General features: G+C 35.1%; 1 protein-coding gene across 5 annotated transcripts in view; it reads right to left on the bottom strand.

Moving 5' to 3' along the window:
* LOC120238687 (A disintegrin and metallopeptidase domain 3-like) overlaps positions 1-13,605 on the bottom strand; it is a 121,808-nt gene that overhangs the window by 58,509 nt on the left and 49,694 nt on the right. For all 5 annotated transcript variants that reach the window (XM_039242588.1, XM_039242589.1, XM_039242590.1 and 2 more), the window contains 5 exons: positions 12,534-12,605; positions 12,131-12,297; positions 10,006-10,087; positions 7,940-8,076; positions 573-759 (listed from right to left, as the gene is read on the bottom strand). In XM_039242588.1, coding sequence (XP_039098519.1) covers positions 573-759; positions 7,940-8,076; positions 10,006-10,087; positions 12,131-12,297; positions 12,534-12,605 — 645 coding nt within the window. The remainder of the gene's footprint in view (positions 1-572; positions 760-7,939; positions 8,077-10,005; positions 10,088-12,130; positions 12,298-12,533; positions 12,606-13,605) is intronic.

Below are 13,605 nucleotides of genomic sequence, written 5' to 3' on the forward strand. Positions count from 1 at the left end.
TGCATAAGTATATAAAGACAGGCATAATAAAATGCAGATTAGATCTTACCAAGCACAACTGGAAAGAAAAAGTAATAGCAAATACTTAAATATAACAACAAACCAAGGATTATTATTAACCCAGTTATGTGAAGTGATGTTAAAATAAATAAAGTTCCCCCAAATGCAAGGACAGAAATCAGGAAATGAGGATGTAAATAACAACATACATATAAAACTTAATGAACCAATACAGTTACCTTGGCGGAATTCAGGGGATGATTAAGGTGATGATGATAGTATTTATGTTAATAATGTTTATGATACAGAAAGAGGTATTGCTATTAATGGTTACACAATAAAGAAAATCTACCTCTTTAATCCATGCTACACTGACCTCTTACTTCAACTCTTCAAATGCTTCAAATTCAAGATATCAGTTATCACAAGCCCTACAGCACCATATCTTGGATATTTAATGAAATGGTGCAGCATTTCATAAAAAGTCCTCCTATATCACATCTATATTTATAAGACTACATGAGAAGCACAAAAGCAAATCTTTAGATAAGTTATTAATGTTTGTCACTAACCTCTGGTAAACCACAATCACATTGTTCTGGTGGTTCCATAATTTTATTACCACAAGCTGTAGTTCTTCCTTGGCGAAAGACTTCTGAAACTGTTTTATTCTGAAGACATTCAAATTCAGGCTGTGAAAGCTTATGCTTAAATTCATCAATGCTGCAACTGCTAAAATACTTTACACCAAGGGAATGTCTAAAAATAAATCATATTCCTCAGATATAAATGGAATAAAACCAGTATCAAAGTAATACTCTATGATTTACTGAAAAGTACTAAAAATTCTGTAGTACTTCACTTACCGAAGGGCCAAGAAGGAGAGTGCTTTTAATACAAGTTATAAATAACAGCAATAAGTTTTTTTGATGGTAATTCAATATATTAAAGCATGTAGAGGAAGTTAAGGTGACATGAATTAGAATATATTAAACAAACATGCTTACCACACAAAAATCTTTCTTTGAATATGTCCTATTATTATTTTCATTATGGTTGCCAAAATCACAATTATAATCATTATTATAAGCACTAATTACAAGAAAATGAAACATACTAGATAATTTATGTCAAAAACTGAAGAAATATAGTTGAAAATATTAGTGAAAAATCACAAACATTTCTACTGCGATAACAAAATCGATCAATTAAAATATCTCGACATTGATTATATAAAATGTATAAACCCTAGGTTCTTTTTATATTGTTGACTATTTTAATATTTCTGTACTTCTACATGTAAAATTTAATGAATTTTTATTTAATTTTGTAACAATCTAAAACTTAGAGAAATGACACAAAAATAGTACAAAAGAATAATTTTTTCCTGTTGTCAAACACAATCCTAGTAACTCTAAATATTTTAATGTACAATTCTTACATAGATATTAATTCCAAAACAGACCTTTTAAAATCAGAAAATAATTATACATTACTAATGACATCCTCAGATGTCATTCAAATTTCCTCACAATATTGGCACTTTATAGCAAAAAAATTCAGTTGGGAGTCAACTATTACATGTATTTTTTTTTCAGTTTTTTTCTCCAAATTTTTATTTAAATTCCAGTTAGTTAACATGTAGTGTATTATTGGTTTCTGGTAGAGAATTTAATGATTCATCACTTACATGCAACACCCAGTGCTCATCACAAGTGCCCTCCATAATAGCAATCACCCATTTAGCCCATCCCCCCACCAATCTCCCATCCAACAACACTGTTTGTTCTCTATAGTTAAGAGTCTTTTTTCTGCTTTGTCTTTCTTTTTTCTCCACGTTCATCTGTTTTATTTCTCAAATTCTAAGTGAGGGAAATCATGTGGAATTTGTCTCTCTCTCTTATTTTGCTTTGCATTATACTCTAGATCCATCCACATCATTGTAAACGGCAAGATCTCATTCTTTCTTATGGCTGAGTAATTTTCATATATATATATCACATCTCAAATATATATCACATATATATATCACATTTCACATATATATGTATGTATGTATATATATATATATATATATATATCACATCTTTATCCATTCACCAATCAATGGACATTTGAGCTTTTATCATAATTTGGCTATGGTTGATAACACTGCTATAAATATTGGGGTATGCATGTATCCCTTGAAATCAGTCTTTTGATCCAGTATATAATCTATCTTGGAAAATGTTCCATGTGCACTCAAGAAGAATGTGTATTCTGCTGCCTTTGGATGAAAAGTTCTGAATTTATCTGCCAAGTCCATCTGGACGAGTGTATCACTCAGGGCCATTGTTTCTTCATTGATGTTTCTTCTTTCTGCCTAGATGATCTGTCCATTGTTGTAAGTGGAGTATTAAAATCACCTGCAAATACCATGCTCTTACCAATAAGATTGCTTATGTTTGTGATTAATTGATTTATATATTTGGGTGCTTTCATATTGGGTGCATAAACATTTATAATTATTAGCTCTTCTTGATGGATAGACCCCATAATTATGATATAATGACCTTCTTCATCTCTTGTTATAGCCTTTAGTTTAAAATCTAGTTTGTCTGATATGAGTATGGCCACTCTAGCTTTCTTTTGACTTACAGCAGTGTGACAGATGTTTCCCCATCCTCTCACTTTCAATCTGAAGGTCTCCTCAGGTCTAAAATGGGTCTCTTGAAGACAGCATATAGATGGATATTGTTTGTTTGTTTTCTTACCATTCTGATACCTTATGCCTTTTGATTTAGTTGATTTATACTCAAAATTATTATTAAAAGATATAGATTTAGTGTCATTGTGTTATCTGTAGGTTTCATGCTTGTGATGTTATCTCTGGACCTTTGTAGTCTTTGCAGCATTCCACTCACAGAGTCCTCCTCAGTATCTCTTGTAGAGCTGATTTATCGGTCATGAACTCCTTCAGTTTTTGTTTATCTAGGAAACACTTTATCTCTCCTGCTATTCTGAATGACAGCCTTTCTGGATAAAGGATTCTTGGTTGCATATTTTTCCTATTCAGCACATTGGATATTCCTGCCACTGCCTCCTGGCTCCCAAATTTCAGTGGACAATTCTACTACTACCTTTATGTGTCTACCTTTGTAGGTTAAGGCACGTTTATTCTGAGTTGCTTTCAGAATTCTCTCTTTATATTTGCATTTTGCCAGTTTCACTATGATATGCCATGGAGAAGACCTATTCCTGTTACATCTGAAGGGAGTTCTCTGTGCCTCTTGGATTTGGATGGCTGCTTCCTTCCCCAGATTGGTGAAGTTCTGAGCTATCACTTGTTCAAGTAAAACTTCTGCCCCTTTCTCTCTCTTCTTCTTCTGGAACTCCTATGATATGAATATTATTATGTTTCATGGATCACTTATTCTCTAATTCTCCCCTCATAGTCTAGTATTTCTTTTACCTTTTTTTCTCAGCTTCATCATTTTCCATAATTTTATCTTCTATTTCACTTATTCTCTCCTCTTCCTCTTCCATCCTCACTGTCATTGCATCTAGTTTACTTTGCACATCATTTACAGCATTACTTAATTCATCACGACTATATTTTAGTTCCTTGATCTCTGCAGCAATAGATTCTCTGCTGTCTTCTATGCTTTTTTCAAGCCCAGCAATTAATCTTATGACTACTATTCTAAATTCTTGATCATATATATTGCTTGTGTATGTTTTAAGAAATTCTTTAACTGTCATTTCTTCCTGAAATTTTCTTTGAGGAGAATTCTTCTGTTTCATCATTTTGACTAGTTTTCTATTCCTTGTGTTTCAAAAACTTGTTATGTGTCCTACACCTGCAAGCACTACGATATTAAAGAGGGGTCGTACATTGTCCACGGCGTGGCCCATCAGGAGGCATTTTTGGAATGTGTAACATGCTCTCTGTTGCTGCGACTTGGTTTCTTTCTCTCCCTACTCTTAGTGGTGGTTTGGACTCTCCACCAAGTGTGCTTTGATTTGTTTGTTGAAGTAACCCTGAGAAAAAAAATTGTTTTAAAAAGGGGGTGGTGGTGCAAGAAGCCTTATTCCATATAAAGAAATGACATGGGTGGGGAAGAATAAAATAAAATTGACTAGGCAGAGAAACTATATGGCTTAATCCAGAGAGAGGAAAATAAAGAATAAGGAGATATAGAACAGGTGTAAAGAGAACAGGTTAAATATGTCTGCTTAAACAAACCAACAACCAGAATAACCACACTAGAGAAGGGAAGAAATAAGAGGAAGAAAAGGATGAAAACAACACACACACACACACACACACACACACACACACAGACACACACACACACACACACACACACACACAAAGAACTGACCAAGAATTAAATAAAAAAATGCAAAACCGTGGGTGCCTCAGAACCGGTGGCTGTGCTGGTCTGGAAGAGAGCTGTCTGGTTGGTCAGCATCAATCTTGCTCCAGTAGAGCCCCAGTTACCATGAGTGGAGGGGCGTGGTTTGGTGTAGGTGAGTCCTACCTGGGCCGCTTGATTCCCTTAAGTCCCACCTTGTTGGTGATGGGGAGAAAAATGGCGACACCCTCCCCGGACCCAGTGTCACAAACCACTCAATTCAGGCTGTCCTCACAGTGCTGCATGGGTGCAAGCAGATTGTTCCCCCTCCCCCTCTCAATGCTCCACAGTCTCCTGTGCCTCCCAGGGGCTTCGCTGGTATTCAAACCACAATGTCTTAAAGGATCCTGCTCCTTGAGCCCTGGTTCTGGGGAAGTGCTGCTCTGCCCTGCTGATAAAGGGCTTCTGGCTGGCAGGTGCAGGCAGGGTCCTTTGTCCTTGGAACGACTATATACCTTCTTCCCACAGCACTCCAGGGAGGGGATTGCTTTCTCCCACTGCAGACTGCACCTCTGAGCTTGTTACTGAGGCTGGGGCTGGCTTCCCTCCTCCCTATGCCTGGGAACAGGGCAGCCAGTCCCAGACCAGAGAAAGCCCCACAGATATAAATTGGATCTTTCTCTGTTTTTTCTGATCCCTGGTCCATGGTTTCTCTCTTGTCCAAATACAATTCTACATTTGCACACCCTCTCTTTCTCTTCCTTTTGTCTCTCCACAAAAGGAGATCCCTCCCCTTCATGCCTACAGTACCCATTTTATGTCTCCCAGTTTGCAATCACGCACCTATGGCCCACCAAGTTGTCCCCGTGGGCTCCTGGAGATGTCTCTGTCACTCTGCAGCCCAGACTCTTCGAATTCCAAGTCTTCTGGCCTCAACACTGCTGTGTTTGAGGTATGAGGGAACTTCAGGGAACTTCGGGCCCCCTACTTCTCCACCATGTTGACCGCTTTTCTCTTTTATCCAAATCAGTCTTTTGGATCCTATGGGAAAATACCCAGAAGTACAATTGCTGGATGATATGGTTCTATTTTAAACTTTTTAAGAAAGGTCCATACTGCTTTCTGGCTGCACCAGTTTTCAGTCCCACCAACAGTGGGACTTTCTCCTCATCCTTATCAACATCTATTGTTTCCTGGGTTGTTAACTTCAGCCATTCTGACTGGTGTGAGGTGATATCTCATTGTAGTTTTGGTTTGCCTTTCCCAGATGATTCTTTTCATGTGTCTGTTAGCCATCTTATGGCTTTTTCTTTAGAAAACGATCTATTCGTGTCTTCTGTCCATTGTTTAACTGGATTATTTGTTTTTTGGGTGCTGAGTTTGAGAAGTTTTTTTTGATAGATTTTGGATACTAACCCTTCATCAGATATGTCATTTGCACATATCTTCTGCCATTCCAAACATTGTCTTTTAGTTTTATTGTTTCCTTCCCTATGCAGAAGCTTTTTATCTTGATGAAGTCCTAATATTTCGTCTTTGCTTTTGTTTCCCTTGCTTCAGGAGACACATCTAATAAGAAGTTGCTACAGCTAAGGTCAAAGATGTTGCTGTCTGTGTTATCCTCTAGGATTCTGATGGTTCTCTGTTTCACATTTAGGTCTTTTACCCATTTTGAATTTATTTACTTTAGCCCGGGAACCAATCATTCGTTCAGTTCTTTTTTAGTGAGGAATGGTATTTTAAAATCATTATATGGCTGATAGGTGTGCTCTTGTTACTAGATTTTTTAAAGGGCAGAGATCAAGGCCATACTAGCTACTTAGGAACTGTTCATAGTATATTTGCTCTTACCTACAATTTGCTACATCCCTACCAATTCTGGCTCCTGAAATGATCTTATAGATATTTCAGTATCAGTAGGAACAACTTCTCGGGGTATGGCTTATCCAATGATTTCTGAGTTCCTAGGTCAGAAAGATTTTTAGAGTTCCTATTGTTTTCCTATTTTAGTTCCTCCCATACAGCTACTTACTTCATGCAGCAATTTGTTAGTGGATTGGTCCCACCTTCTGGTATTTTTGGTGCATTTCAGTTTGGAAAACTTGTGGCATATGGTTTAATTTTTTTGTTTATTTTCCTAGTTTCACTCTGTATTTTGAGAGAATGAAATACCATTCTGAGGTAGGCTAAAATACCATGCTGATACTTTTACCATTTGATTTCCATCCTCTCCCTTATTCTTATAACATATTCTTCCCTAGGTAAAACTCCATTCTGTTTGGTTCTTATTCTAGTATTTCTTCCTTCCTTTCCTTCTCACTGCATATCACTGGTTTTCCCCAATTACTCAGCCTGCAAGTGTGAAAAGTACACAAAGCTAAATCTTAAGGCACCTCTTATCACTCTTTCAACTTCCTTCAAAATATTCTGTTCATGGTTTGAGCTTCCACCAATAAACTGTTGGCTCACACATTTCAAATTCCTTGTCCTCTGAGATCAGAACCTATATAACTGTGTATTTAACCCTAATGGGTGACTCACAATCCCCAAATTAACATAAACTGCCCTTAAGACTTATCCTTTCCTAAAATATTTGCCTTTTTCAACACCTGTTAATAACTGATATCTAAAAGCCTACAAATAATTCTTCACATCTTTTTTCTCCTCAATCTTAATATTCTGTATTATGAGAATCATCTCCAAAATATTATCATATGGTTGTTCCCTCTGATATATTTTACATTCATTTTAAGGTAATCTTACTATCCATAACACATAAATCAATTTAAAATGTGTTTTGTTAACCTTTATGATAAAACTCCAACTCTTGCATCATGATTGCATAATCAGGCTCTTTAATACATTCCTGAATCAGCACTTGACTTCTTCTCCTGACTTGTTATGCTTTAGTCTCATTGCATTTTACTTTCCTACCCCTATGTCTAAAACATTCTTCCTTATAGTCCCAGCCTTTTTGTTTTTCATTTTTATCTTTCTCCCAATTTCCTCATTTTAGTCTTTTGAGCTTTTCAAGCTACTACTTAATTTGTTGGCCCTGAAAAGTTTTCAACAAGCTCTTTACATTAACAGATTCATTTCCCTCATAACTGTTTCCTCAGAAAAACTTTCCTTTATCAGAAAGTTCCTTCTCTCCATGTATTCCCTATTTATTTCCTTCTTGGCATAAGCTTAGTTTATACTTTGTTTATTCTTGTGTCTAATGTTTCATTTTCAGGCCCTGATAGACTAAGATATTTAGGACATAGCTATCTTGTTAACCATTTGTAAGACTAACACAACACTTGCAACACAGTAAATGTTGATTACATAATATCGTTAGTTGAATGAATTTCACCTCAAGACTCTAGTAAACCCCCAGAAGGTAACCATCAACATTTACTTTCTGTGTAACATTGAATGTAGAAATATTAAGCATATTTTCTACAATATGAAATACTCCTCCTTAAATGAGTTTAAACAAGCACATTATGTATTTAATAAAAATATTCTTACTCAGGTTGTACTGCAAGAGATTATATATCAGCGACTACTACAAACAATTCCCAAGAGAAGACACAGATTTAATAAAAATAAAATCTTACATTGCTTCAGGATTCATTATGCATGTAGTTCCTGGGCAGTAACAATTGTAGATATCATCATATGTTAATCCCAGATTAATTCCAAGCAACTGTGTCATAACAACTGAAAATGCATCTAAAGTTATCATCTGTGGATACTAAACACAAAACAAAGCCAAAGAGAATTGCTTTCTCTGTTTATTGACAGGAGTAATTATTTTTTTACCCCCTTGATCTTTTCTTTTTGGCCAGATTACCTAAATTCAAATACAAATTTAGGAAACTACTGTGCCAAATACCATTATTTTCTTAGGACTATGGAAAATTAGGAAAAAAAAATAGGCAAATTTTGTTTTTCTTTTTGGGTTCTACTATGTTTAATCCAAATGGCAGTGATATATAACAAAATAAGATTAATGCACTCATATGCTTTTATTACATATTATATTTCAATAAGCTTAAACAAAATTATAGAAGAAAATGCATTGTTTCAGTAATTATATTAATTTTCAATGAACACTTAGGGAAAAAAACACAGATTCCTAAGGGTTGAATTTGTAATCAGTTTTGACTTCAGAAATATTTTGGGGAGAGAGTCAAATTAATTTTTTTAAAGGCAGAATACTCTGACAACTTGCAGGTAGCATTTTTGTCTTCAAAGAAACACTTGGAAAGTAATGATGTCACCAAGACACAAACCCCTGACAACCGATAATCTTTTTACCATCTCCAGGTTTTCCTTTGTTAGAACACACTGTATGTAACCTTTTCAGATTGACTTCTCTCACTAACCACTATGCATTTTTCTCCATGTCTTCATGGCTTGATGGCTCATTTTAAGAAATCGGATAGTATCCCTTTATATCAATTTACTCCAGACTGTTTATCCATTCATGTATTAAAGGATACTGTGGTTGTTTCCAATTTTTAGCAATTATGAATAAAACTGCTATAAACATTCATATGCAGGTTTTTGTGTAGATATAAGTAGTCAAGTCATTTGGGAAATGCCAAAGAGGACAACTGCTGGATTATATGGTTAAAAAAAACCAAACTAAGGACTTGAATAGACATTTCTCCAGAGATAATACACAAAAAACAAAAAGCAATGAAAAGATGCTCCATATCATTAGTAATCAAAGAAGTGCAAATCAAAACCACAATGAAATATCACTTCATACTGGTTAGGATAGCTACTATTCAAAACAAGAACAGTAACAGAAGATAATGTTGATAAAGACGTGATGAATATAAAATGTAAACTGTTGATAGAATTATAAAATGGTTCAGTGTTCCTAGAAATAAGTATGATTGTTCCTCATAATATTAAAAGTAGAACTACTATATGATATAGCAAATACATACTTCTGGGTACATACCCAAAATAATTGAAATCAATATCTTGATGAGCTATCTGCACTCCCATATGCATGTGGCATTACTCACAATAGTCAAGGTACAGAAATAACCTAAATGTCCATTGACAGATAAATGGATAAAAAATGTTATATATATATGTATATACATATATATGTATATATATGTATTTGTTTGAATATTATTCAGCCATGAAAAGAATGAAATCCTGCCATTTGCAACAAAATAGATGAATCTGGATGAAATTATGCAAAGTGAAATGAGCCAGACACAAAAAGACAAATATATGATCTCTCTTATATGTGGAATCTAAACATGTCATACTCACAGAACAGAGTAGAATGGTGGATTCCAGGGTCTAGATTGTTTGGAAAGTTGAACCATGTTGGTCAAAATGTACAAATATTTATTTAAGCAAGATGAAAAGTTCTGGCGATCCATTTCACAACAATATGAACTTACCTTAGTACTACTGAATTATACATTTAAAACTAGTAAAAATAGTAATTTTATGTTATGCATATTTTACCACCACAACAAAAAACTTTAAAAATTATAATATTTGAGTTTCAAAATCTAATAAAAAAAGGACTTTATAAAAATTTGTCAAAACAGCACGGTAGAGAACTATAAATATTTTGTTCCTTGAAGTGGATATTAACTTTTAAAACATGATATAATTACTGAGTAGATGAGAATAAAATGCATACCAGAGCAATTCCTGCAGCAAACTTTGGATTGCATGCCATTCCATGATATGTTGCTCCCACATAATCAAGATGGTTCCTATAACTATAATAAATAATACATTTTTCATATAATAAAATTTTTCTTCTGAATAAATGCCTTTTAAATTCTAACTTAATGAACTTTGTTGCGGACGAAATGACACAAAGACAGGACACACACAAAGAACAGGCACAGACACAACTCTGGCCAGAGGAACAATTCTACGCAAGCCCCTCTTGCGGTTTATTTTATACCCCGGTAACTGGATACAAACTGAAACCTACAAGATGCATTCCTTTACCAATTAAGGGCAAGTAGCCAAACACATTCCAAGGACAGGGGGGAGCAAAGGGAGGAAGTGACCACAACATGTTTACTAAGAGGCCTGCTCACAATTCCAGCCTCCTCCTTACTTCTAAGGAGGGCATGTTCCCTCGTTTGCGAGCGGACCATTAAACTTGGATATTGTGTGCAGGCCTCCTGGCAGAGCACCCCGTTTGCAGGCATGCCTTGCCCAGGCAGGGAGCCCCGTGTGCAGGCACATCCCCGCGTCCCTAACCACGCTTTCTTGTGGTCACTGTTGGGCTCCTGCAAACTTTAAGAATTCAATTTCTCAATAAAGCTATGATTTAAAAAACTGTTTTTAATGCTTAGTTATTTTTAAAAGAGAGAGAGAGATAGAGTGTGAGTGGGGGAGGGGCAGAGAGCAAGAGGGAGACAGAATCCAAAGCAGGCTCCAGGTCCGAGCTGTCAGCACCGGAGCCTGACACAAGGTTCAAACTCACCAGCTGTGACATCATGACCTGACCGAAGTTGGATACTTAACCAGCTGAGCCTCCCAGGTGCCACTAAAGCTATTTTTTTAAATACAAATATTACATATCATATCTAATGCTTTAAACCATTTCGTATTTGTGTAATATCCCACAATTCCTACAAAGTTAAGTTTTAAAGTCTACTTTAACATTATATAATATACAGCCCCAAAACCAGCAGTGCCTAATCCTTCCAAAACATTAATCATCACTGTTGCCATCACTGGATGGATATAATCCTAAGATCTACAAGTCAGGATAGCTTCCTGCCATGATTTGCACATAGTGAACCCCTATAGCATCTTAAAAATGTTGGAATGGAGGAGAGGGAGACAAGGAGACAGAATATGCAGTGGACTCATTAAGAAAAAAAAGAGATTCGGCTCTTGCATGGCTCAGTTGGTTAAGCTTCTGACTTTGGCCCAGGTCATGATCTCGCAGTTGGTGGGTTCAAGCCTCACGTCTGGCTTTGTGCTGAAAGCTCAGAGCCTGGAGCTTCCTTCAGATTCTGTGTCTCATTCTCTCTCTGCCCGTCTCCTGCTCATGTGCTTTCTCTCTCTCTCTCTCTCTCTCTTCCTCTCTCAAAAACAAATAACCATTAAAAAAATTAAAAAAAGAAAAAATAGAATGTATAAAGTATCTTTATGCATTTCAATCCTTAGTTATTGTAGTTCCTGAGTCCCCAAACCTGTCCTTAAATTCTGCAGGAAACATCAATAGATTTATAAATCTATTGCATATTATTCATATCTTCAGAAATATTTTTATTATTTCCATCTAAATAATCAAATAGTTAAAACAAAAAAACATGTATACTCTTGAAAGAAATAGTGTAAGTAGTTAAATAGCTACACCTTTGGTCAGTATAGATATACCTGATGGTAATCACATTACTTGTTTGATATACTGTATTTTAACCAGCATTGTATGGAACTATTGCATTCTTTTAACTAAAATACATTGTATTTAATGTTAAAATAATGGTTTCAATTATATACCTCTGAAAAAATCTTTAAAATCATTGAGGCCCATATTTATCCCAAGGCTTTCTGAATTTTCAAGTCTATTACATTTCCATAGGAAAAAAGTCCACTCTAATAATGGTTTACTATGACTTAGTGTCTTCCATTGTTTTCAGATTTTTATATTTTGCATTTTGTCAATATGGTATACATACAATCTTTTTTTGAGGTGTTTTGTTATAATGCATAACACATTTTGTATATAATATTGATAGTTAACATATCAAATAATTTGATAAACCCTATATGAATGAAAATAAGGTAGTTACATTAATAAGTATGCCAGATCATGGGACCTTTGAGACAAAAATTGTTCTTTCCATGACACAAATCTTTGTAGTATTTCATTAGCATCCCCACTAAGCAAAATCTTATTTTGATCAGACCAGAGCTCCAAAGAAGTTAGCATAACTGTCACTTTAAGCTGGGAAAATACCTAAAAACAGAAGATACATAATATACAGTTTTAGGTAATCATAAATATAACATTACATCTCTATACATAATGCTAATATATATTGAATTTACACATTTTTGGAGATGAAATCCATTGGTGGATGAAACTAGTTGGTGGGACTATACTTTCAAAAAAACTGGAAATGCTACATATACAAACACTATTACTGCATTCATAGGGAATGTTTCTTATTTAATAGAAACATAAATACTTACAGTATTGATTACACCAATGATATGGACAACTTTCTCAGTTGCAACTGCTACTTCAGAGCCCATGAAATCAAACTGAAAGATAAATTTTGTTTCTTCATCACTAATGAAAATTACTAAAGTATCACATTTTAAATGGGTATAAAAATGTTAAAATAATGCAACGCTCAAGTGAAAGGGAAAAACAGAATTAAGATTTATCAACTGCTTAGTAAGTTTTAGGCAAAACCTAGGGACTTAACATATTAGTCAATAACCTTAAAATAAGAAGATTGGGATTATCTCCCTCTTTACACATACAGAAAATAAAAAGTCAAAAGTTAAGGTTCTAAGATTGCATAACTACTACGGGTAAAAAGCAGAACTCAAGTCTCCAAGTAACTAAACTACTTTTTTTTTTCTGCTCTAGTAGGCTGCCATCATCTTCATCCCAGCAAGATGACATGACTATATATCCTGGATAAAGAGTGTACTTTCTAAACACAGAGCTCTGAGGACCAGAATAGTGAATAATTTCAATATGTCCATTCAAAGAAACAGAAATCAAAATACCTTCTCTAAATATTTCTAATTACGTATGTACACATTTCTAAGTGTTAGCTGAAAACATAAAAAGTGGCAATGTGGAATCTTCAATAATTTCCAACAAATCTACAGAAGACTACTAACAGAAAATCAAATGTAATGGATAGAGTTCTCCGATATGGCCAAAAGGTGTTATCCACCTACATCTTTAAAGACTTAATGGGGCGCCTGAGTGTCTCAGTCCGTGAAATGCCTGACTTTGGCTCAGGTCGTGATATCACGGCTTTTGAGTTCAAGCCCTGCTTCAGACTCTGTGCTGACAGGTCAGAGCCTGGAGCCTGCTTCGGATTCTGTGTCTCCTTCTCTCTCTGTCTCTTGCCTGCTCGTGCTCTGTTTCTCTCTCTCTCAAAAATAAACCTCATTAAAATTTTTTTAAATAAAATAAAATAAAGGCTATTTATACTTTGCTATTTCTCTGTATATAACCTTTCACAATAAATAATATTGTATATTTACACAATGCGGCATGGGTGGTATGAGTGAAGGTGGC

The sequence above is a fragment of the Hyaena hyaena genome, unplaced genomic scaffold, assembly GCF_003009895.1.
Source record: "Hyaena hyaena isolate Hyena2069 unplaced genomic scaffold, ASM300989v1 scaffold_215, whole genome shotgun sequence".
NCBI classification, from domain to species: Eukaryota; Metazoa; Chordata; class Mammalia; order Carnivora; family Hyaenidae; genus Hyaena; species Hyaena hyaena.